At 53.9% G+C, this 25,510-nt stretch overlaps 1 protein-coding gene across 2 annotated transcripts in view; it reads right to left on the reverse strand.

Annotated features, from left to right (window-relative positions):
* The window catches only part of SLC38A8 (solute carrier family 38 member 8), a 35,204-nt gene extending 10,103 nt beyond the window's left edge, over window positions 1-25,101 (reverse strand). The window contains exons 1-8 of one of the 2 annotated variants that reach the window (XM_077986974.1): window positions 24,840-25,101; window positions 24,591-24,664; window positions 23,992-24,182; window positions 18,322-18,520; window positions 14,933-15,074; window positions 12,976-13,077; window positions 10,557-10,614; window positions 3,120-3,234 (exon numbers count right to left, since the gene is read on the reverse strand). In XM_077986974.1, the coding sequence (XP_077843100.1) occupies window positions 3,120-3,234; window positions 10,557-10,614; window positions 12,976-13,077; window positions 14,933-15,074; window positions 18,322-18,520; window positions 23,992-24,180 (805 nt within the window). In that variant the 5' untranslated portion in view covers window positions 24,181-24,182; window positions 24,591-24,664; window positions 24,840-25,101. The other variant, XM_015126703.3, reaches the window with a different exon arrangement.
* Window positions 25,102-25,510: the final 409 nt, after the last annotated feature.

Consider the following 25,510-nt stretch of genomic DNA (forward strand, 5'->3'; position numbering starts at 1 on the left):
AAGCCATCTACTTCCAAGACACAATGGCAGTGCAGGCAAAAGAAACATTCTCATCCCAGCAGACAGACCAAGGCCAAAGACAAGGAGTAAAGGCTCCAAGCAAGTCTGAAACCCAGCAGGGCAGACGCTCAAGCTTCAAGCTGGAGGATCATCTGTTTTGACACCACGTGCCACCCCCTGGACACACTGGGGCAACTCCACTCCTACGGCTTTGCCGGGTACAGCCCACGTGTCTGTTCACAGGGGCTGGCGCTTGATGCCTGAAGCTTTTGCAGGCAGGCGTTGCACATTGCTGCTAACTTCGCGGTTTGTAGCCCCAGCGGCGGTCCCACTCTCACGACTCCACTAGGCACTGCCCTGGCAGAGATGCTCTGCAGTAGCTCCAACCTGCATTTCCACTTGGCACTGCCCTCATGGGGGCTCTGTAGAGTGGCTCTGCGGCTGTGACAAGTCTCTGCCTGGACTCCTACGCTTTCCACAACATCCTTTTTTTTTTTTTTTGAGACAGGGTCTTGCCCTGTCACCCAGGCTGGAGGGCAGTGGCACAATCACAGCTCATTCCAGCCTTGACCTCCAGGGCTCAAGTGATCCTCCCGCCTCAGCCTCCTGAGTAGCTCGAACTACAGGCTCACACCACCATGTTCTGCTAATTTAAAAAAATGTTTTGTAGAGACAGGGTCTCACTACATTGGCCAGGCTGGTCTTGAATTCCTGGCCTCAAGCAGTCCTCTCACCTCAGCCTCCCAAAATGCTGGGATTACAGGCATGAGCCAACACACCTGGCCTGAACAACATCTTTTGAAATCTGGGCAGAGGCTGCCAAGTTTCTGTAGCTCTGTCTGCCAGGCTGCAGAATTAGTGCCACATGGATCCTGCCAAGGTTTACCACTTATACCTCTGGGGCTGTGGCACGAGTCAGACCAGGGGCCACTTGAGCCAAGGCTGGTGCAGCGAGGAACCCTGTGCCAGGGTCCAGGGAGCAGAGACACGAGGGCACCTAGGATAGCCTGTGGAGGCACCCTGGGTCTGTCCCCAGAACCATCCTGCCCTGGAGGCCCCTGAGCCTGCGATGGGAGGGGCAGCCTCTAAGATCTCTGAAATGCCTTCAGGGTCTTTCTTCCATTCTCTAGATAATCCTTTCTCTCCGTACTAATCTCCTTAGCAAAAGTCTCAGGGCCATAACCTTGGTTTCCTGTCCAGAACACGCGCTGCACTCTACACGGCCAGGCTGAAAGAGTTCCAGATCTTGCTGCTTTGCTTCTCTTTTGATGATCAGTTCCCTCTTCAAGTCATTTTTTGCCTGTCCCAGCATAACGTGAGCAGCTAAGAATAGCCATGCAGCATCGTGAACGCTCTGCTACTTGATATCTCTGCTGCCAGATACCCTAGTTCGTCCTTTTTTGCCGGTGGAGACAGTCTCTTGCTCGTCGCCCAGGTTGGAGTGCAGTGGCACAATCTTGGCTCACTGCAACCTCCGCCTCCCAGGTTCAAGTGATTCTCCTGCCTCAACTTCCCGAGTAGCTGGGATTACAGGTGCCCGCCACCATGCCCAACTAATTTTTTGTATTTTTAATAGAAATAGGGTTTTACCATGTTGGACAGGCTGATCTCAAAATCCCGACCTCAAGTGATCCACCTGCCTCGGCCTCCCAAAGTGCTGGGATGACAGGCATGAGCCGCGGCACCCGGCCAGTTCTTCCCGTTCAAGTTCAGCCTTCCACAAAGCCCTCGGGCATGGACACGGTTCAGCCAAGTTATTTACCAGTTTCTAACAGGTTTGGCCTTTACTCCAGCTTCCAAACCCTTGTTCCTTGGTTCCGTCTGAAACCTCCTCAGAATAGCCTTTACTATCCATGACTAGCTACAGCATCTAAGAAGTTCCAAATGTTCCCTAGTCTTGTCTCTAAGCCCTCACCAGAATCTAGCCTTTTTCTAGCCTGCTCCTCCGAATTCTTCCAGCCTACACTCATTGCCCAGCTCCAAAGCCACTTCCACGTTCCAGGTAGTCAATCATCAACTCTTTATACCAATTTTCTGTCTTAGTCTATTTTTTGTTGGTTACAACCGAATGCCTGAAACTGAGTAATTTATAAAGAAAGGAATTTTATATTTTTACAGTTATGGAGAAGTCTGTACTTCTCCATATGAGAAGTCCAGGATTCTCAGTTATGAGAAGTCCAGGATCAAGAGGCTGCATCTGGTGAGAGCCTTCTTGCTGGGGGGTACTTTGCAGAGCCCTGAAGTGGCACGCAGGGTGTCACATGGCGAGGGGGCTGAGCGTGTGAGCCCAGGACTCTCTTCCTCTTCTTACAAAGCCACCAGCCCCACCCCCATGATAACCTATTAATCCATTAATCCATGAATAGATTAATCTGTTCATGAGGGCAGAGGCCTCATGCCCCAATCCCCTCTTGAAGGCCCCACCTCTCAACGCTACCACATCGGGGATTAAATGTCAACGTGAGTTTTAAAGAGGATAAATATTCAAACCATAGCACACAGGAGTCCAAGGCTGCCTGACAGACCCACTGCAGCCCAAGAGCTTCCTAGATTGGAGGATACGATGTGAATGAAAAAAAGACTGGAGTGAAGGGGCCAACCAGAAGCCAGCCGTGCCAGAGACCTGGGTCTGTGCTTCCGACGCACTGTATGACCTTGGGTGTCACAGCCCCTCTCCGAGCCACACTTTCCTCACCTTTAAAGACCCTCTGCCTCCCACACACAGTTTGTGAGCACCTGAGTCCACTGTACCCACAAACGTTTTGTAAACCACCACCCAGATGTTACAATGTCATGACCGACAGCAGTCAATGTCCTTTGAACAGCAGGCAGCAGGGCTGGGGTGTGGTGTGTAAGAGCAAGAGCTGTGGAGATGGCTAGGCTGGAGTTCAGTTCTCAGCTTTGCACATCTAACTGTGAAACCCTGAACAAGTTCTGGAGGGCCTCTGAGCCTCAGCTTCCTCATCTATGAAATGGGGCCTTTTCCTATGGACACTAAGAATTAAACGAGTCCAGGGGCTCAAAACGTGGAGTATTGGGCCCAGCACATGGTAAACTCTCTAGAGAGATTCTCACTGTTACTCCCCACCCTCTGCAGGGGTGCCTGGGAAGGGCCTTACCCGTCAGTGAATAGATGAGGCAGCAGGCCAGCAAGGACAGCACGGAGACCAGGGCCCAGTGGGGGAGGCTCCGCTTGTGCATGCTACAGTAGATGGAGACAGCAGCTTCGTGACACTGCAAGACAGAGGGCGGCTCAGCAGGATGCTGGCATCCCCCGGAACCAGAGATGCGAAAAAGCACTCATATCCAAAAGGTGGGAAATGTGGGATAGGATGAGGTTTCTCTTCAAATAACCTGATCAATCCTTTATTCTTTAATTCATAGTACACCCCCACCCCTTTTCCCTTTTTTTCTTCCTTCCTACCTTTGTTACATGTCCAAACACGCCACAGTACCAGGTGTTATCAATACCAGCTCACATTCCTTTTTCTTTTTTTTTTTTTTTTGAGATGGAGTCTTGCTCTGTCGCCCAAGCTGGAGTGCAGTGGCGCGATCCTGGCTCACTGCAAGCTCCGCCTCCCGGGTTCACGCCATTCTCCTGCCCCAGCCTCCCGAGTAGCTGGGACTACAGGCGCCCGCCAGCTCGCCCGGCTCATTTTTTGTATTTTTAGTAGAGACAGGGTTTCACTATGGTCTCGATCTCCTGACCTTGTGATTCGCCTGCCTCGGCCTCCCAAAGTGCTGGGATTACAGGCGTGAGCCACCGCGCCCGGCCACATTCCTTTTTCTTTAAAAAAAAAAACTAGCTCTCTAGCTCATTACAAACACCCCTTCCCCTTTCCCCTCTCCTCCTTACCTGCCCACCTTATCTCAAAAAAGTTCCAATGTCTAACCAACCGAGACTGGTTTAGATTGTGCGGCTCAACCCCAGCCAGTGGGAAAAGCGTACAGGGGCAGGACTTGCGTCAGGAAGAAAGGCCCTCGTACCCCTTTGTTCAGGTGTGCTCTCATGGCAACTGGCCAAGAAAAAGCACCCCTCTGCACAAAAGTAAAATCACTTTGCTAAGAATCCTTTGAGTGTTCAATTTCGTTAAGATTTTGAGCGTCTGCCGGGCGCGGTGGCTCAAGCCTGTAATCCCAGCACTTTGGGAGGCTGAGACGGGCGGATCACAAGGTCAGGAGATCGAGACCATCCTGGCTAACACGGTGAAACCCCGTCTCTACTAAAAAATACAAAAAACTAGCCGGGCGAGGTGGCGGGCGCCTGTGGTCCCAGCTACTCCAGAGGCTGAGGCAGGAGAATGGCGTAAGCCCGGGAGGCGGAGCTTGCAGTGAGCTGAGATCCGGCCACTGCATTCCAGCCTGGGCGACAGAGCCAGACTCTGTCTCAAAAAAAAAAAAAAAAAAAAAAAAGATTTTGAGCGTCATTCCCAACAGACACAACCCACATGCCCACCAAGAGCAGAGGGCGTAAATCAGTGGCAGGATGCTAACACACAGAGCATGACATGGCTCTGACAAAGAACCGTGCACCTCAACACAGAAGAATCTCGCAGACAGAACGTTGAACAAAAGAAGCCAGATAGGGGCCGGGCGCGGTGGCTCACACCTGTCATCCCAGCACTTTGGGAGGCCAAAGGGGGCAGATCACTTTCGGTCAGGAGTTCGAGACCAGCCTGGCCAACATGGCAAAACTCCATCTCTAAAAGTACAAAAATTAAGCTGGGCATGGTGGTGAGCACCTGTAATCCCAGCTACTCGGGAGGCTGAGGCAGGTGAATTGCTGGAATCTGGGAGGCAGAGGTTGCACTGAGCCAAGATCGTGCCACTGCACTCCAGCCTGAAAGACAGAGACTCTGTCTCAGAAGAAAAAGCAGCCAGACAGCAGAGAATGTTTCCGTTAATAGATGCAAAGTTCAAGTTACAAGATGAACGATTCTACACCAGGGTTTCTCAGCCTTGGCATGATTGGTGTCCAGTGTGGGATAACTCCAGCAGCCGCCCTGTGTGATGATTGGGGCAGGGGGATGTTGTGCAGTGTCCCTGGCCGGGACCTACTAGATGCCAGTAGCAGCCCCCCTCCCCCAAGTTGTGACAACCCAAAATGTCTCCAGACATGGCCAAATGTTCCCTGGGGGTATAACCAACCCACATGAACCTGTGCTAGAAGGCAGGATGGTGGTTTGGGTAGGGTGGGTGCTACTGACTAGAAAAGGTCATGAAGGGGGTCCTGGGGGCTTGACCATGTCACGTGGGTGCACACCTACTTAGAATCTACATACTGTATATGTGACATGCCATATTGGGGTTATAATTTTTTTTGGTAGAGATGGGTTCTTACTGCATTGCCCAGGCTGTTCTCAAACTCCTGAGCTCAAGCAACTCTCCTGCCTTGGCCTCCCTAAGTGCTGAGATTTCAGGTGTGAGCCACCATGCCCAACAGGGATAAGAATTTTAAATGCAGGAGGGAGTGGTGGCTCATGCCTGTAATCTCAGCACTTTGGGATGCCGAGGCGGGTGGATCACCTGAGGTCTGGAGTTGGAGACCAGCCTGTCCAACAAGGTGAAATCCCATCTCTACTAAAAGTATAAAAATTACGTGTGGTGGCACACGCCTATAATCCCAGCTATTTGGGAGGCTAAGGCAGGAGAGTAGCTGGAGCCTGGGAGGCAGAGTCTCACTCTGTCACCCAGAATGGAATGAAGTGGCGCCATCTTGGCTCACCGCAGCCTCCGCCTCCTGAGTCCTCAAAGGACTCTCCTGCCTCAGCCTCCAGAGTAGCTGGGATTACAGGCACGCCCAGCTAAGTTTTTATATTTTTGGTAGAGACAGGGTTTCACCATGTTGTCCAGGCTGGTCTCATACTCCTGACCTCAAGTGATCCTCCCACCTCAGCCTCCCAAAGTGCTGGGATTACAGGCGTGAGCCACCAAGCCCAGTGCAATAATTTTTTTTAATGCACAACATACACAGTCAATGCCAAGAGCCCATGAGTCACGTGGATTCATTTCTTTGGGTGGGTTGTGGACACTGGTGATTCATGAACAGCCAAGGGAACACTGATGTACAGCCAGGGCTGCGCGGGGAGGCTCTGCTCTGTCCAGACACGAGGGGCAGGGAGGCTGCTCTGTCCAGACATGAGGGGTAGGGAGGTGCTGCTCCGTCCAGACACACCGGGCAGGGAGGCTGCTCCGTCCAGACACACTGGTGGGTTTGGCGTTCTTCCCAGGCTCCCAGGGCTGGTTCCCACCATCACACCCACTCACTCACTCACTCCTGGTTAAAACCAAACATGCCGAGGCCTCGCTCCTGCCCACCCTGCAAGGATCCTATACAAGGAGCTCAGATTGGCTGGGTCTCCCCTCCCTGCCTCAGGGCCTTTGCCTGTGCTGGTCCCTCTGGCAGGATTTTCTCCTGGTCCAGCCAGCTCCTCCGCACCCTCCCGGGGAGTCCTCCCTAGTGGGCTGGTTTCCTCTCTCACACGGCCCGTGTCTTCAACATAAGCAGGCTTTTCATTTTGTCTGCTCAGCATCTCTCAACCACACGACAACAATGACCACGTATGCCTTGCTCAGGGCTCTGAACTTGGGCCCGGATTGGAGCCTGCACCCAGCTGAATGAACACTCCAGGGGTTACCCACCTACCCATCCCGTGAACCCACCCAGTAGCCACCAGGCCTCCCTTCACCCAGCCCCGCTGTCTGTCACTCATGAGTCCTACTCGGTGCAAGTGAGCAAAGCCAAGGAAACAAGCCCAGCACAGCCATCCTCCCACTCCCAGGACACATTCTGTAGATGTAGGAGGGCACAGTGGCCTCCTCCCTCTGGCTTCCAGCCCCTACTGAGCACACCCCTTCCACTGACCTCACGTGCCGTGCACCCCTGCTTTCTGCCCCCAGGTTTCCCTGACCTATGGGAGGGCTCCACCAGCAGTGGGGACTCGACACCTCTGGGACTCTGCGGATCAACCCTCTGCCTCCTGCACCTCCACGGCACTTGTGGGGTTCACCCCACACACTCAGGTCAGCCCTGTGGACCTGGAGCCCCAGTGCCGACAATGGGGACCTCCGTGATACCCCTTTCCTGTTCCTAAAGGGGCACCAGCACCTCAGCCCCATCGCAGGCTCTGCCTTCAGGGCACTACAGGTGCCCCAAGGTGGGGGGGTCCCAGAACGGCAGCTCTGCATATAGGGGCACAGCTGAGTTCAGTATAAGGGAGAAGACAGTCAGTAGTGCCCAACAGGCTGGCGGGCAGGAGGGTGCCTCCTTTTCTCCCCATTGACTCCCCAGTTGGGTTTCTACTGGTGTTTTTTGTTGTTTTTTATTTGAGACAGAGTCTTGCTCTGTAGCCCAGGCTGGAGTGCAGTGGCATGATCTTGGCTCACTGCAACCTCCGTCTCCTGGGTTCAAAGGATTCTGATTCAGCCTCCCAAGTAGCTGGGAGTACAGGCCCGCGCCAGCATGCCCAGCTAATTTTTGTATTTTTTGTTCAGATGGGGTTTCACCATGTTGGCCAGGCTGGTCTTGAACTCCTGACCTCAGGTGATCCACCAGCCTCAGCCTCTTAAAGTCCTGGGATTACAGGTATGAGCCACTGTGCCTGGCCTCTACTTGTTTTATAAGGGGAAGCAGAGCAGACCTGCTGAGGGCGGGTGGCACCCAGGAGCTGGTGGCAATGTACAGACACTCATTGCTCGGTGATGGAAAGAGATGGGGAGATGGGAAGACGACACAGTGGCCAAAAAGTGGACCCCACCCAGATGTCCATCAAAGGACACAGGGATAAAGCGCAGCTTATCCACACAATGGAACGTTATTTGACCACACATAGGGTGGCTACAACATGGATGAATCTCACCAACACGGTGGGGAGGGAAGCCTGTCATTAAAGGCCACAGTGGGATTCCATTCCTAGGAGAGGGCCATCGTAGGCAAATCCAGAGAGACAGAAAGCACAAAAGCTGCGGGCAGGGGTGGAGAATGGAGAGCGACTGACGGCGATGGGTTTCCTCTGGGAACAACAGAAAGGTTCTCAACTGACTGTGATGGTGGCACAGCTCTGAATATACTAAAATCCATTACGTTGTACACTTCAGAAAGGTGAATGGCATGGTATGTGCATTCTATCTTAACAAAAATGTTTTTTAAGACCACAAAAACCAGCTGGGCACAGTGGTTCACGCCTGTAATCCCAGCACTTTAGGAGGCTGAGGTGGGTGGATCACAAGGTCAAGAGATCGAGACCAGCCTGGCCAACGTGGTGAAACCCCATCTCTACTAAAAATACAAAAATTAGCTGGGCATGGTGGCAGGTGCCTGTAGTTCCAGCTACTCAAGAGGCTGAGGCAGGAGAATTGCTTTAACCCAGGAGGCAGAGGTTGCAGTGAGTCAAGATCGCGCCACTGCACTCCAGCCTGGGCAACAGAGCGAGAGTCTGTCACAAAAGAAAAAAAAAAACCACCAGAAATCCTGGCATAGCCGCACTGGCTGGGGGTGGACACGACCCCTCTGCTCCTGAGTCCCTCTCACAGACTGGACAGGCCTGGGGCGGGGGTGCCCCATTGCCAAATGTGTTTGGGTGGGGATGCTGTGTTTGAGTCAGGTCAGAGTTCCTGATGATAGTATGTGACCGTCCCTTCCCTGCAGCCCTCTTCAGCCTCACCCCCTTTCCCAGCACCTTCACCTACATTTATTCTCCCCCGCTTCAGATCCTGGCAGCCCCCACCTCTACCCTGAGCCCCTACTCCCACTCCTTCAATTCTCATCCTTCCCCGCTCTTCATCTCAGCATCTCGTGTCCCTGGAGACGCAGCCCAGGCCTGGTTGCTAGGAGAATCGGATGAGGGCTGGAGGCAAAGGTGAGGGGCACCACTTGCCAGCATCGGGGAGGCGGCCCCAGTGTGGGTCTGCTGCACCATATGGCGCTTGGGCACAGAGAGGCGTTGTTAAACCCAGTCCAGACAAACAGTTGACAGCAAAATCAGTTCTTTAGATCTTTCAAAATATTGGGCATGCAAGAAGCAATGTGAGAAATCCATGTAAGTGGCTTGCTGAGGCCCTGAAGCCCCACGCTGACTTATTATGCGGAAGAGAAATGGAAATCTTTCAGAATTTTTTTCTTTCCTGAAAAGGGTTCTCAAAGAAAAGGCAAGATGAAGAACAGAAGCAGAGCTCACTGATGGTCAAGGGAAGAGAAGAGCTCAATGGCTACTAAGCTGAGATCCAGTGGTAAACCCTGAACGCATCTCCCTGTGGACTTGATTTTACTTTGGAATGGTTTTGTTGGTGCTGGTAGTAGGCAGTGGATAGGTGGTTGTTTTTAGGAGATAGAGGTAAATCTTCCCTAAAATAAGCAACATGGCCAGGCACGGTGGCTCACGCCTATAATCTTAGCGCTCTGGGAGGCCGAGGTGGGCAGATTGCTTGAGGTCAGGAGTTCGAGACCAGCCTGACCAACATAGTGAAAACCCCCTGTACTAAAAATACCAAAAAGAATTAGCTGGGCATGGTGGCGCATACCTGTAGTTCCAGCTACTTGGGAGGCTGAGGCAGAAGAATTGCTTGAATCTGGGAGGCAGAGGTTGCAGTGAGCTGAGATCCACTGCACTCCAGCCTGGGCAACAAGAGTGAGACTACAACTCAAAAAAGAAAAACAAACAAAAAACAATGGAAGAACAGTGTCTGCTGCCACCTACTAGGAGGGCTAGGGGTACCCATGACAGCCCAGAAGCAGGGGACTGAGCCCAGGCCCGCCGCCTCCCTGCTGTCCCCCCATCCCTGGCCACCTTTCCCCCAGCACCGTGCCACAGAGCCCTCTGCACGTCTCTCTCCAGCTGTGCCTGGGGTCTGCTCACCTCAGCGCCCACCTGTGCTGTCCTCTCTACCTGGGGTGCACTCCCAGTCACCTGGCTGCTGCCCATATATCCTTCAAGATCCCCTTCAGACCCTACCACCTTGAGCAGACACCTCTGACTCTACCCCTCTGCCAGGATTCTACATATACAGCCTCGTCCTCCCTCCCATGATATTCTATTAAAAATTCTGTATTCCTGTCCCCTCCCCCTCTCTAATCAGCTACCTATACACCTTCCAGCTCCTCTACCCTGTACCCCTCAGGAGGCAGGATCTTTCCTGCCCAAGGCCCTGGGCAGAGTCCACCTGGGTAAAACTGTCCTGCCAGAGTTAAGTAGAAAGCTCTAGGCCTCCAGGCCTCAGGTCTGATTACAGCCCTGTGGGGGTTCTGCAGAGGAAGCGACAGGTCTCAGGTCCCCACACTCTACCCGAGACCCAATAAACATGGTGCTGCTTTTGGCCATCAGTGGGGGCTGGATTCCCAAGTTCAAGGCAATTCCCACCTCCCTGAACCCAGACACCAACCCACTCTCGTGGTCTCGAAAGACAGCCTGGAGACCACAGGTCGGCAGCAGAGAGCCCAGTGTATCCTAGAAGTCCTCAAACGCCTCCCTAACAGAGAAAACCAAGGTTTCCGGAGGGAGCAGAGACTCACCCACAGCCTCTGCAAATGCCACAGTCTTCAACACAGATGCTCAAATTACCTGAAACCCGAAGCAGATGGTGGGGAAGACACTGAACACAGAGGTCCAGGAGGCAGGGCTGTAAACAGACAAGAACAGGAGTTTATTAAAGAAGGGTCACACCCGGAACAACCTGCGGCTACAAGGGTGAATTTTAAAGGATGCTGGGAAAATGTAACAGAGCATGGCTGCAAGTTGTATTTTTAATGACTGTGTCCGTGACCAGGCTTTTGGGAATGGAAAAGGATGCTGGCTAAATACTGCACTTTCTAAATACGTCTTTGCTGACATTTGGTAACATGACATTTTCCATGTGGGCAGAATTCGGGCAGGGAAACAGCAATAGGAACTCCCAACTTCCTTCTTGAAGGCTGCTGGCTCCCAGTGCAGTTTGGTAATGGGGGGGCACCCACAGCATCCACGCAATGATCCCAAATAGCACAAGGATGGTTTGAGCTCCGTCCAAGCCACCTAAGAGGACAGAGGTCTGCATGGGGAGAACCTCCAGGTCCAGCCTCTTGGGATCCCCGCCTGGTTCCCAGCTTCCTTTGACAGGTTTTCTAGGTGTAATTATTGAAAGTAAGATGAGGTCATGCTGGATTAGGGTGGGCCTGAATCCAATGCCTGCCGCCGCGATTGGAAGGGAAAACAAATACACAGAACACGGTGTGAGGATGAAGGCTGAGACCCAGTGATGTGTCTATCAGCCAACGAACACAGATCGCTGCCCCCAGAACTGGGAAGAGGAAGGAAAGATCTGCCCCTGGAGCCTTCAGAGGGAGCATGGCCACACTTTGATTCTGAATTTCTAGGCACCAGAAATGAAGGAAATTTCTGTTATTTTAAGCCACCGAGTATGTGGTCACTTGTCACAGCAGCCCTTGGACACTCACATATCCTAACTCACCACCTCCTGTTTTTACCAGGGCCTCCTCATCCCCCCAACCTGCCTGTGCTAAAGTACCACCAGCTCAGTGTACGGATCTCAGCACTCACAGTCTTGAACGCCGTCTCTGGGCCAATGTCAGCCACGTTTCTCCTGCCAGCCCGGACCTCTCTCCCGGAACTTCAGACACACAGACCTGCCCAGCTGCTTGACTTCCCTCTTAGACGTCTCAAGGTCGGCTCCACCTTGACTGTTCCAGCCTGAGCTGCTCCCAGGGACCTGCCCTTCTCAGTCCTCTCTAATCCAGGAAACGGCATCTCCCTCCTTCCCCTTGTTCAAGCTGAGAGCTCCAAGTTACCTTGACTTTCTTCTCTCTCTTGCTCACCGTCCAACCCACCCGCAGCACTGGCTACAGAATTCACAGGGCCAGGTGCAAAAGGAACGTGTGGGGACCTTTGTTGGACAATGATTAAGAATTTTAAGACAGCAACAGCAGAGGGTTACACTGAGCATGGGGACTGGGTGACTGCAGGGGTCCCACACCCACGAGCCAGCCCTGCCACTGGGAAATCTGGTCTCAAGCATATCCAGAGTCTGACTCTTCCTCACGGCCTCCTCTGAAGCCACCAGGTCTGGGACCTGGGATCTAGGCAGGGGCCTCCTACTTGGTCTCTGCTGCTACCCCTGGTTCCCAAAGACGACAGAACAGCCAGCCCTTTTTTTTTTTTTTTTTTTTTTTCTTTTTTGAGACAGAGTCTTGCTCTGTTGCCCAGGCTGGAGTGCAGTGGTATGATCTTGGCTCGCTGCAAACTCTGCCTCCTGGTTCAAGCAATTCTCCTGCCTCAGCCTCCTGAGCAGCTGAGATTACAGGTGTGCACCACCACACCCGGCTAAATTTTGTATTTTTAAGTAGAGACAAGGTTTCACCATGTTGGCAAGGTTGGTTTTGAACGCCTGACCTCAAGTGATCCACCTGCCTCAGCCTCGCAAAGTGCTGGGATTACAAGTATGAGCCACCACACCCTGCCCAGAATGACCATTTTTAAAAACAGGTCCTGTCACATCCCTGCTGTACTCAAAACGCTGCCAAGTCTCCCAACTCATCCAGAGCAAAACCAAACTCCTTCCTGTGGCTCTGAATCCCTACACGACATCCCCGCCCACGCTCTCTGCCCTTGCTCTGGCTGGCTTGGCCACACCGGCCCCCTCGCTGTTCCCCTGCTCCGGCACTTGCGGCTGGCTGGCTGCCAGGTTATGTACCTCCACGCTGTGGGGACAAGTCTGCAACAGCCTATGACCCCTTGGCTGCCACAGCCTTTGGCAGTTTTGCGTCCCTTGGCCCGTCCCGGTCATCACTAGCCACAGCCAGGTCCCTGCAGCAGAAGGAAAGTGGCCCTCCCTTGCCTTCACCGCATCAGAGACGGAAAGAACTGCATGCAAGGAGCCCAGGCTCTGCAGTGAGCCACGAGAGGCTCCTCCTCCGAGACTCCGCTGGAAGACTCCCCTGCCATGCCTCCCCACAGAGGCTGCCGGAAGCTGTTCCCTCAGACTTACCTCAGTGAAGGACGGGACTCGCGCACGAGGCCCTGGGGCCAGAGGTAGTACTGCACGGTGATGACCAGGGCCAGGTAACAGGCAGCCAGGGTGCCTAGGATGCTAACACACAGTGACCATGTGAGGGACTGCGCAGTGGGTGACATGTGCGGTTGATGCACGGGAACAGATGGCGGGATCTGAATCCCAGCTCCACCCTTGACAATGAGGTGCTGGCCAAGCTCTCCATCTCTGCCTCCCTGTCCTCATCTGTACAGGGTGTGCGTGCGGCAGGGCTGGTCTGGGGTCCAGGGGTCAAATGTATAGAGGTTTTTGTTGTTTTGAGACAGAGTCTCACCCTGTCGCCCAGGCTGGAGTGCAGCGGCACAATCTCGGCTCAGTGCAACCTCTGCCTCCCAGGTTCAAGCAATTCTCCTGCCTCAGCCTCCCAAATAACTGGGACTACAGGCACGCACCATGACACCGGGCCAATTTTTGTATTTTCAGTAGAGATGGAGTTTCACCATGTTGGTCAGGCTAGTTTCAAACTGCTGAGCTCAGGTGATCTGCCCACCTCAGCCTCCCAAAGTGTTGGAATTACAGGCGTGACACCGGGCCCAAATGTGTAGAATTTTCAATGGCACCCAGCGCCCTTGGGGATGGCAGCTGTAATATTGTTTCCTTCCCACCAACAAAAGCTAATCAGCCACTCAGCCTGACGCCTAAGGCAGGACGCCAGCAGGCTTGGTCACACTTCAGAAGGGACAAGCCCCCCTGGCTTGGTCCAAGTGGGACGGGAGCCTTGCAGGGTAGAGGCCTGGGGGAGGCTCCAGTTTGCTGCCTGCTGTTTCTACACAATGTCTATTGTTCATACACAACAGGGGAAAGGAAGGCGGCAGAGGGGAACGGATACTGTTGCCAAGCTTTGTTTCTTCAAAAGTATACAGAGCCTTAGCCACAAAAAGAAAACCGCGTGTGTGTGTGTGTGTGTGTGTGTGTGTGTGTGTGTGTATGTGTGTGTATGTGTGTGTATGTGTGGAAAAAGGGGGTGTGTGCACGCGGGGGGGGGGCGGGGGGCAAGGGGGTGTGTGCACGCGGGGGGGGGGGCGGGGGACAAGGGGGTGTGTGCACGCGGGGGGGGGCGGGGGGCAAGGGGGTGTGTGCGCCCGGGGGGGGGCAGGGGGGCAGGGGGGCAGGGGGGCAGGGGGACGTGCGCGCGCGGCGGGGGCAGGGGGCGTGTGCAAGCGGGGGGCGTGTGCAAGCGGGGGGGTGCGCGCGAGGGGGCGGGCGAGGGGGGGTGCGCGCGAGGGGGCGGGCGAGGGGATGTGCGCGCGCGGGCGAGGGGGGTGCGCGCGCGGGCGAGGGGGGTGCGCGCGCGGGGGAGGGGGGTGCGCGCGGGGGAGGGGGGTGCGCGCGCGGGGGAGGGGGGTGCGCGCGCGGGGGAGGGGGGTGCGCGCGCGGGGGAGGGGGGTGCGCGCGCGGGGGAGGGGGGTGCGCGCGCGGGGGAGGGGGGGTGCGCGCGCGGGGGAGGGGGGGTGCGCGCGCGGGGGAGGGGGGGTGCGCGCGCGGGGGAGGGGGGGTGCGCGCGCGGGGGAGGGGGGGTGCGCGCGGGGGAGGGGGGGTTCACGCGCGGGAGGGCGTGCGCAGGCGGGTGCGGGGGGGGCTGCGCGCGGGGTGGGGGGCGCGCGGGTAGGTGCGGGTGGGTGTGTTGTGGGGAGGTGTCTCTCTGAGCCCATGTGCAAAAAGTCCAACAATGAAACCGTGAGTAGCACTGATGTTGTTACAGGTCATTTTCTTTTTTTGGCTCGTCTGTATTTTCCATCGGGAAAACATTTTACTTGCATAATTTCATATTGTTTTCCCCTTCTCCAAATGGGAAGGCCAATCCCCCAGCTCCTCTGACCCCAGATGGACAGAAACCCTGACACAAACACTTAGCAAGGTGGGGGCCCCCACCGGGCAGCATCCCCAGCCTTACCTTGTATATTTCTGGAAGGCGATCTCCCGTGGGGCGGATAGGGGCAGGATGACCAGCGCGGAGAGCAGGGGCAGGGTGAAGCGCTGGTCTGTGTACCACGGCTGCGGGGCGGGCGGGGTGCCAGACAGGAGGGAGTCACACACTGCCAGAGACACGGGGAGAGCTGAGCCACAGAGCACAAACGCCGTGGGTTCTTGGCTCCTGCCTGGCCCTTCAACCCTGAGTGGGGTTGGACATCCACCCTCAGTCAGCCCCAGGAGCCCAGGGATCGGATGACAAGTGAGATGGAGACAGGTCACGTGCCCCACACAGGAACAAAACCTGACACATGAATTAATTCAACAAATATTCACTGAGCTTCTTTCCCACAGCCAGCACTACTCTAAGGCCCGAGATGCGGCGATGACCCGACAAGCCATCTACCCTCATGCCTCTTACATTCTGGTGAAAGCCTCTTTTTGTTTTGCTCAGGAACTCAACGGTATCTGGGGTCAAATGGGGGCCTGAAGTAGATTTTTGGTCACTGTGCAGGCAGCACCAGGCTGCTGTCCATCAGAATAGCAGGTTCCCATGGTTGCAGCAAAACACATGACCCCAAACACAGTGGCTTAGAACCACTTTATTACAACAAGTCATAGCTTGTAGGTAGAGAATTAAGTTCAGGGCCAGGCTGGCCAATCCTTCTCCATATAGGATTGGCTGGGGTTGTTTGGGGGTCTCTGGCTGGCAGTGGGGCTGGTCTGGAGGGCCCTTGATGGCTCCCCCCAACACCTGGTGCCTGGTGGGTACACCCGGGCCTTCCCTGAAGTCTGGGAGTCTCTCCACATGGGCCTTCTAGCAGGTGCCTCCAACTTCTTCCTTGGCAGCTGAGGGATCCCAGAGACAGAGGCAGAAGCTGCCTGTCCTCTTAAAGGCCAGGCCCAGCACTGGCGCAGCGTCCCATTTACCACACACTGTTGGACAAAGCCATACAGGCACACCTAATTCAAAGGCAAGGGACACAAGCTCCACTAACCTCTCCATGGAAAGAATACCAAAGAATCGGGGGCCATTTTTATTCTGCCACAGTGGGATGAATGATTTGGAACCCCTCTAGGAGACAAGACAGATGGGGGAGGGGAAAGCACAGGAGAGTGGGAGGGTGGCTGGAGGTGGGAGCCACTGGGAACCACCTGGGTGGGTGAGGTGGCCCCTGCAACCACTGGAGGTGGGAGGCTGAGCAGCTTGAGATGTCTTCATTCATTTCGGAGGTCGTTGGCACTGAGGTGTCATATATGCTTCTTTGATCTCACTCAACAAGGGGAGCCGTGTGAAAAATGAATGCATGTGAGAACAGCTCATGTGTACAAAATGATGAAGGGGAAGGTTCCACAAGCAGATGGTCACAGCAGCATCCACGTGGGACAGCCAAAGATGCCAAGGGAATGCACACGCCCCAGGACTGCACCCAGGCGGGTTTTAGACCTAGGCAGCGTGGGATGCGGCAGGCCCTTTTGTCTGCATCTGGACCTCCCATAGCCAGGATCCTCAGGGCCAACAGCAGGACTACACCAGCTCCTTCCTAAACCTAGCGTTCTTGGATGCTTGAGATCTCTGGCACCAAAGACACGGCCATTTGTACCTCATGCCATGACTCCCCCAAGCACTCCAACCTCTATCTAGCACTCCCTCTCAGAAGCTTGGCCTTCCCTACAGAGACGCATCCTCAAATATCTAACCAGATATACACAAGAACGCTCTCTCCACCACAGTCAATCCACCCAGACCTGGGGTGGCCCATATCCTCATCTGCCCTCTGACTAGTCAGGGGCCTCTGTTCCCAGTGAGGCTCAGAATCCCTCTTAACACAGCAACACTACCAGTTCACTGGAGTTGAAACTGCAGACGAACTCTACTTGCCACTGGTGAGCAGAATGTTTTTGTGCCCACTTACCCATTAAGAGGTTCAGATACGCCAATCTCACTTCTTTTTGGTATAAGATAGTGTTTACCAAGACACAGCAGCCTTCAATCTCAATAACCCCCCTCCCCAGTCAGGGGCCTTTTGCTTCAAGGATCAAAACACACACAGAACACACACATGGCAAAATGGTAGACTAAATGTCACCCTATCAACAATCACACTCCAATTAGAAGTCTGAACATTCCAATCAGAAGACTGAGACTGTCAAGCTGGATAAAAAGGCAAGACCCTACGATATGCTGCCTACAAGAAATGCATTTTAAAATCCCAAGCCATTCTCAGGCTGGTGTTGCAAAAAGGAATTATAAACACGTTAAAAAACAAACAAACAAAAAACAAAAAACAAAATCCAAGTCACAGTTAGATTCTAAGTAAAAGAATGAAAAGAGAACTAACTTCTATACAAACACTAGTCTTAAGGATGCTAGAGTGGCTACGTTAATAGTAGAGAAGACAGATTTAATACCAGAGATAAAGAATACTTCATAACAATAAAAGGATAGAGTTTCAAAGACCATGAAGCATGAAGCTTGACATAACAGGCTAATCTGCAATTACAGCTGGCAATTTTAACATCCTTTAACATCCTTTTCTTAGGAACAGAACTAAAGATTAATATGGTTGCTATGGGAGATCTAAACACAGCTGTTGACTGCCTTGACCTAATGGACATTGCCAGCACACTGCGCCCAGCAACTGCAGAGTACACATTCTTTGAAGAGCACACAAAATGTTCTCCAAGACAGCCAGACCATGTGCTGGACTACAGAGCAAGTCTCAGTGGATCTCAAAAGACAGAAATGACAGATTCCCTGACCATGATGTGAATTAAGGTAGGAACCATGAAGGAATCGAAAAAACTCCCCAGGTGGCAATTAAACACCACAGCTCTAAACATCTCATGAGTCAAAGAAACCACAGTGAAAATTAGCAAATATTTTACATTTTCCATTCATGAGAAATGAGTCAAATGAAAATGAAAATAGGACATCTCAAAGTTGGTAAGATGCAGCTAAAGCAGTGCTTAGAGGGAAAATCTTAGTTGGGAACTAGAGGCCGGGTCTGCCTGAGGGCTGAGAGCCACAGTCATCCCAAAGTCAAAGGTGTTACTGGTTCTCTCTCAGAAGGAGCTGCTTACTGGTGGCTCCATTTCCTCATCTGTGAAACGACTTATCTCCACTGGACATCCTAACTGCAGCCACAACCTCTCTCATGCGCTTGTGTGCCCATGACTCTCACCCCACTGGTGACTATCCATGCTGAGCCTCCCTTCCCCACCATGTTAGGAACAAGAGTGTGGTTTCAGCCTCTGCTGTCCCTCAGGGCCCAGGCCAGTGCCCCATGTCCTGCTCATCAACTGGAAACCCCAAGAGGTCATTAGAGGTCCAGCACCCTGGGCCACCCCAAGTCCCACAGAAGTACTTACGCTTCTCCAGCTGGTCCCCGATCACCCTGAGGAAGGCCACGGAGATCATGAGCAGGTTGACAAGGAAGCAGGCCTCACACAGCTTCCCGATGGCGGGGCCACAGAGCCCCCTGACCACGCCCTGGTAGGTGGCCTGGCCACTGACAGCAGCAGCATAGCCCAGGATGACCAGCCCGCTGACCAGAAAGACCAAGGAGACCTGCGGAGCAGGACCTGGAACTGGGGTGTGCCCACAGCCCACCCACCCCCAGTCAACCACCCCTCAGGCACACTCTCCACATGGCTTCTTGTCCACAGACGCCAAGGCTGCTGCCAGCATGGGAGGTGTTCTACCAGCTGTGTCACTGCACCCCCACCCCCCCTCATCCATCCTGAAATCAGAGCTGCAGAGCAGGCTGATTCTGGCAGCCTCACTGGCTCTAGGCTGTGAACCTGGGAATCTGAGACCATCCTGCCCCAGTCGGACAAGTGATACATCAGAAACCCAGAGTTTAAATTACTCTCCTGAAATTGCCTGGCCTGTGGGTAGAGAGGCAGTAGGCACGGTGGCTTGGAACACGAGGTGGAGCGGGCACAGCTGGGCTCAGGTTCTAACCACCGCTCACCTGCTGTGTGGCATGAGGCAGGCTGGCAACCTCTGCTTTTCCATTTGTGAAAGGGGGGTAGCACTGCCCCCTTGCAGGGCTGCTGTGACACATCAGGACGAACAAGGCCTGTGACACACTCGGCTCAGCACATGAGTGCTCCAGAAATGGTGTTCCGGCTGGGCACAGCGGCTCATGCCTGTAATCCCAGCACTTTCAGAGGCTGAGGTGGGTGGATCACCTGAGGTCAGGAGTTCGAGACCAGCCTGGCCAACATGGAGAAATCCTGTCTACTAAAAATACAAAAATTAGCCGAGCATGGTGGCAGGTGGTGCCTGCAGTCCCAGCTACTCATGAATCTGGGAGGCAGAGGTTGCAGTGAGCCAAAATTGTGCCACTGTACTCCAGCCTGGGGGATAGAGAAAGACTCTGCCTCTAAAAAAACAAAACGAAAAAAGAAAAGAAAAGAAAAGAAATGGTGTTCCCTCTTTTTCAGCTTAAATTTATTTATTTATTTTGGAGAAGGAGTCTAGCTGTCACCCAGGCTGGAGTGCCATGGCATGACCTCAGCTCACTATAACCTCTGCCTGCCAAGTTCAAGCAATTCTGCCTCAGTCTCCCGAGTAGCTGGGACATGCCATCATACCCAGCTAATTTTTTTTTTGTATTTTTAATTATTATTTTTTGAGACGGAGTCTCACTCGGTCGCCCAGGCTGGAGTGCAGTGGCACAATCTCGGCTCACTGCAAGCTCCGCCTCCTGGGTTCAAGCCATTCTCCTGCCTCAGCCTCCTGAGTAGCTGGGACTACAGGCACCCACCACCACACCTGGCTAATTTTTTGTATTTTTTAGTAGAGACGGGGTTTCAGTGTTAACCAGGATGGTCTCGATCTCCTGACCTCATGATCCGCCCGCCTTGGCATCCCAAAGTGCTGGGATTACAGGTGTGAGCCACCACGCCCGGCCTTTTGTATTTTTAAAATCTTTTTCCGAAATTATAAAAAATTTTCAGGCCAGGTGCTATGGCTCATGCCTGTGATCTTAGCACTTCAGGAGGCCAAGGCGGGTGGATCACCTGAGGTTGGGAGTTTGAGACCAGCCTGGCCAACATGGTGAAACCCCGCCTCTACTAAAAATACAAAACTTAGCCAGGCATGGTGGCACATGCCTGTAATTCCAGCTACTTGGGAGGCTGAGGCAGGAGAATCACTTGAAGCTGAGAGGCAGAGGTTGCAGTGAGCCGAGATCGCGCCGAGCTGCGAGTGGGGACAGAGCGAGACTCTGTCTCGGTGGCGGGCGCCTGTAGTCCCGGCTACTCGGGAGGCTGAGGCAGGAGAATGGCGTAAAAACCCGGGAGGCAGAGCTTGCAGTGAGCTGAGATCCGGCCACTGCACTCCAGCCTGGGCGACACAGCGAGACTCCGTCTCAAAAAAAAAAAAAAAAAAAAAAAAAAATTCAGATGTACAGGAAAGTTGCAAGAATGTTACAGTGAACACCCCCTGTGGGCAACCACCCGACTTCCCCATGACAGCTTGCTGTACTTGCTTTGACTTCTCTACCCTTCCACCCATGCCTCTGTGTGGCCATCCATCTTAATGGATTAGCATTTTGAAGCAAGTTGCAGATCCCGGTGTACGTACCGTGGAATACTCTGGCGTGCCTACCAAGCATTAGAGCTTGATGTTTGTTTGTCCACAGGCCTTTTCTCTTGTGGGGTGAAAATTTACATATAAAAATGCACAAAATCTTAAGTGTATTGCTGGAAGATGTACAATGCACATGTGCCAGCCAAACCTCTACCCACAGGCAGAACATCACCACACCCTGGACGGTCCCACAAGTCCCCTTTCTGTCTCCTTTCCATCCCCACTGGTCTAGTATTTTCCACCTTTACGTAATTCCCAGCTCCTCCCACTCCACCACGCGTGTGTGATTGATCCGTATCGTGCGCACAAGCAGCTTGCTTCTGTTTTTTGCTAACAGGCCATTGTCTGAATAGATCACAATTAGCCAAGCATGGTGGTTGAGCATTCCACATCTAATCCCTCGAGTCTGTGAATGTGGCTTATTGGAAACAGTTTTTGCAGATGTCCACAAGGAAAACCTAAGTGAAAAACCGTTCTGCCTATGTCATTAAGGATCTTGAGGTGAGGTCATCTTGGATCTGGTGGGTCCTCAACCCAATGAGGTGTGTCCTTGTAGAGACAGAGGAGGAGGAGGCAGAGATTGGAGTCATGCGGCCACAAAGCCAAGGAGCACCTGGAGCCACCAGGAGCTGGAAGAGCCTTTGGAGGGAGCGAGGCCCTCCTGACACCTTCATGTCAGACTCCTGACCTCCAGAACTGTGAGAAAATACATTTCCAGTGTTCTAAGCCCTCCTTTTTGTGGTAATGTTATAGCAGCCCCAGGAAACGGACACATCCAATTCTAAAATATTGAGGGATTTCTCCAATGCCCTCTCACCCAGGTTCTAAGCTCCGTGAAGACTGGGCAGTGTCCTTTTTTCTATTTTGCCCCAGAGAAGGACCTGACAAACGCAGACACTCAGAAAACATCTGTGGTTGAAAGGCAGGGGCGCCGGGTGCTGTGGTTCATGCCTGTAATCCCAGCACTTTGGGAGTCCGAGGCGGTGGATCACATGAGGTCAGGAGATCGAGACCATCCTGGCCAACACAGTGAAACCCTATCTCTACTAAAAACACAAAAAACTAGCCAGGCGTAGTAGCATGTGCCTATAGTCCCAGCTACTCGGGAGGGAGGCTGAGGCAGGAGAATCGCTTGAACCTGGGAGGCAGAGGTTGCAGGGAGCCGAGATCACGCCATTGCACTCCAGCCTGGGCAAGAGTGAGACTATCAAAAAAGAAAGAAAGGAAAAAAAAGAAAAAAAAAAGAGGCAGGGGAAGGTGTGGGTGCAGGGAGACTCACGGTGAGCCATCCCTGAAGGATACGGTCACCACAAGAGGGACTGAGCCTCCGGGCAGCAGAACTGCAAGGAGCCCCGGCCACCGTGCCAGACCCAGCCCCTCCATAGGTCCCAAGAGGGGGTTTGTCCATTTTCATCAAATGTCTCCCATCTAAGTACGAATCAGGCCTGACCCTGCTTAGTGAGATCAGATGAGATCGGGTGCATTCAGGGTGGTATGGCCCTAGACTGTTTTCATCAAATGTCACTAAACCTCCAACCCTAATGAGTCAGGCTTCCAACCTCTGCCCACTGACTTCACGTTTAAATGCTCCCCATGCAGAAGCCTCACAAGCTAAGTGGAGGGAAGCAGCCTCCCCCAAATCTTCCGTCGTTCAGTGACATCACCCCAGCCCACCTCCATCTCCCCGGCAGCCCTGGAGGCTGAAGGAACAACTTGGAGTGGCGGGAGCTTGTCAACAGCCAGCCTGGCTCCTCTACTCTGCCATGAGTTTCCACTTATTCATGTCCGGGTTTCCTTCTCAAGTGTGCTGAGCGAAGGGATCTCGAGCTCATCCTAAGCAAAACGAAACAGCCGTTTGCTCAGGGCCAAGTCACAAACGCGGTCTCAGGCCTATCCAGCCCTGCAGGGCCAGCATCTGATTTCAGCAAGATCTGCAGGAGATGCCTGCATGGTGCTCACGGAGCAGGGATCCCCCTTCTCTGGCTCATGGCCATTCCTGCTACCCAGGGATTGGCCACAGCCCTACCCCCAAGCCCCGACTGCCTCACCCTGGGCCTTCTGTGGCTTGAGATCCGGTTTCTCCCTCGTTGCCGTAAGGGCAGCCTTCCTGACGCACTAGTCCCAACACAGGCGTGCCGCCCCCTCACGTGCACCTCAGGAAGCTCTTACCATTTCCAATGGGGCTCAGTGCAAAGGTCACCTCCTCCGAGAGGCTTCTGACCACACTGTGTTGTATCATCCCCCCATCCCCAGAGACACATGACCCTCCCGGCATGATCCACCATCTGAAGCTGATGACATGCATCTTGTCTGACCTCCCGTTAGAACAAAGTTCCATGAGGACAGGGACCGCACTGCCTCGTCCATCCTAGGCCAGGCACGGGGCAGGCGCTCGCCAATGCCAGGGGTGGCATGGGTTACACCCGACACTGCAGTTTCCAAACAGACACGAAGAGCCTCAGGGCACACAGTTGGAACTCAGCCATTATCCACCAGCTGCTATAAAACATGTGAGATGAAACCCGCCAAAGAGCTCACCACAAAATGTAGCAATTCATTCCATCAGCCACGGGGAAAAGCATCTTAGAAAATAAAGCTGTGCTCATGAGTGGCTCTCCCACAGCAAAAAGAGCGCGGCGTCCGCGCTTCCCCAGAAGGGAATCCCGGCTCTGCACCTGGCAGGCAGAAGAGCCGAACATCCGACACCAAACAAGGCTGGCCCGGCTCTGCGTGGGGAGTATGGGGGTGTCACACCAGTTAACGGCTCAATCTGCACACAGCAGTCCAGCTTTGTTTTTGTTTGAGATGGAGTCTCACTTTGTCGCCCAGGCTGGAGTGCAGTGGCACAATCTCAGCTCACTGCAACCTCTGCGTCCCAAGTTCAAGCGATTCTCCTGACTCAGCCTCCTGAGTAGCTTGGATCATAGGTGCCCACCACCACACTCGGCTAATTTTTTTATTTTCAGTAGAGACAGGGTTTCACCATGTTGGCCAGCCTAGCCTTGAACTCCTGAGCTTAGCTGATCCGTCCACCTTGGCCTCCCAAAGGGCTGTGATTACAGGCGTGGGCCACCATGCCTGGCTCAGCTTTAGTTTTTGAGCTGAGACCAGCAGGCAAGAAAGAGCAGCTGACCAGGCAGGGTGCCCAGAGAGCCTCCTTCCCGGGTGAAATGTCCACTTCACAGACGGAGCTGCGACGCCTCTAGCTCCATCCCAGGAGCTGTGTATCAGACATCACCGGGGCCCATAGGGGATATTCTCGCCCCAGGGCTACAGTGGGATTATCTTCTCCCCTCATTAGCTGAGCAGGATAGCAGTTAAAACCCCGAAGCTATAGCTTACAGGACACGCAACTCCGCAGAAGCAATGCAGAGAACCCCACCCAGAAAAGCCAAAGCCACCTCGTACCCGTCCCCTAGACTCACTCCCCGGGGACTTACCAGCTCCACCAGGAAGGCAGGGACCACGCCGCCCGCTTTGGAGAAGGCCCAGGGGAAGTTGAGCAGGCCAGCTCCCAGCGCGGACTTCATGAGGATGAAGACGGCACCCATTGAGGACAGAGTGGCAGCGGCCGCGGCAGGGTGAGACTTTTCTGGAAGGTCTCTGCTTCCTAGGGTCTGTCCCTCCATGGCTAGAGGCAGCAGAACGGTGGAGAGAAAGCATGACCTTCACGCTTTCTTCCCTCCCTAAGTTCTAGGTATCCTTATTTCTCTCCCCAACTCAGTGAGAGCTCCCTGAGCCGCTCTCGCCCGCTTCCTTGGCAGCGGCTCCCCCTTTCCAAAGGGTGCTGCATGCATCTGCCTGTGACTTCTGGTCCCCCTTCCTCTCCCCCATCCCCTACCTACATTATTCTCACTCCTGCCCTCCCGCTAGACCCCAAAACCACCTCACCCTTCCCCCCTCTCTCTTCTCCCAAACCCCCAACCTTCCTCATCCCCATCAATCCTCTCTCCCCACATTCCCATCCACCTCCTTTGCTTCCAGCCAAACTTCTGTACAGACAGAGCCCCAGTCCCTGGTCCTGACCACCAAATCCAACCTTTAAGGTGCCAGACAGTCCTTGGCTGTTGGGGATGGGACTCAGGCTCACTCCAGGTGGCTCAGCTGCATTTCCTGGGGCCAGAGGGGTGGGAGAAGGAAGATTCTAGTTTGGAGGGGTGGGTGAGTCATTAATTAAAGGAGCCCTAGCTAGTGTGTGTCAGAGTCAGGCCCCTCCACACCTAGGAGGACAGCAACAAGTGGTCAGGGCCATGGGTCCCAAGAATTTGCAGCTTTTGAGACTTCTGACCTGAGCAAGGAAGGCTTACGACTCCCGCCTCTCTCCAGCCCCCTGCAGGCCCGGCCCCGGGGGTGGAGCTTTCTCAGCTGCCCTGGAGGGTGACAGGGAGCTCAGCTAGTAGCAACATGGGGCCGGGGAGCAGGCACCATGATCTCATGGCAGCTTCTGCAGCACCTCCAACCTCAGATGCCTCTCCGAGGCCCCCAGCCCAAGGGAAGGGGTGTGAAAAGCGCACTGAGCCCAGCCTCCTCAGCTGCAGAACAGGCTCCACTGTCTGCAGGTGCTGCCTCCAACGTGGCTTCCTTTACCTCCTCCGCCCAATTCCAGCAGGTGTGCCTGAGAGCTAATCCCATGCACAGGAGTCACCCACGGGGCTTGTTGAAAGCTTGGAGGCGGCGGCGGCTGCTGGTCCCTAGGCCACGCTTGAGTAGTGAGACATCTCTCCAAACTGATACGTGGTTAGCTAAGGGGCCAGAATATCCGAGACGGCCCCGTTCCGGAAAATGCTGGCACATGCAGGTCAGATCTGGAATTTGACTGTTTATTCCCGGAACCCAGGCTCCTTCTCACCTGCATTCTTTTTTTTTTTTTTTTTTTTTTTTTTTTTTTTTTTTTTTTTGAGACGGAGTCTTGCTCTGTCGCCCAGGCTGGAGTGCAGTGGCTGGATTCAGCTCACTGCA

The sequence above is a fragment of the Macaca mulatta genome, chromosome 20 (genome assembly GCF_049350105.2).
Source record: "Macaca mulatta isolate MMU2019108-1 chromosome 20, T2T-MMU8v2.0, whole genome shotgun sequence".
Taxonomy (NCBI): Eukaryota; Metazoa; Chordata; class Mammalia; order Primates; family Cercopithecidae; genus Macaca; species Macaca mulatta.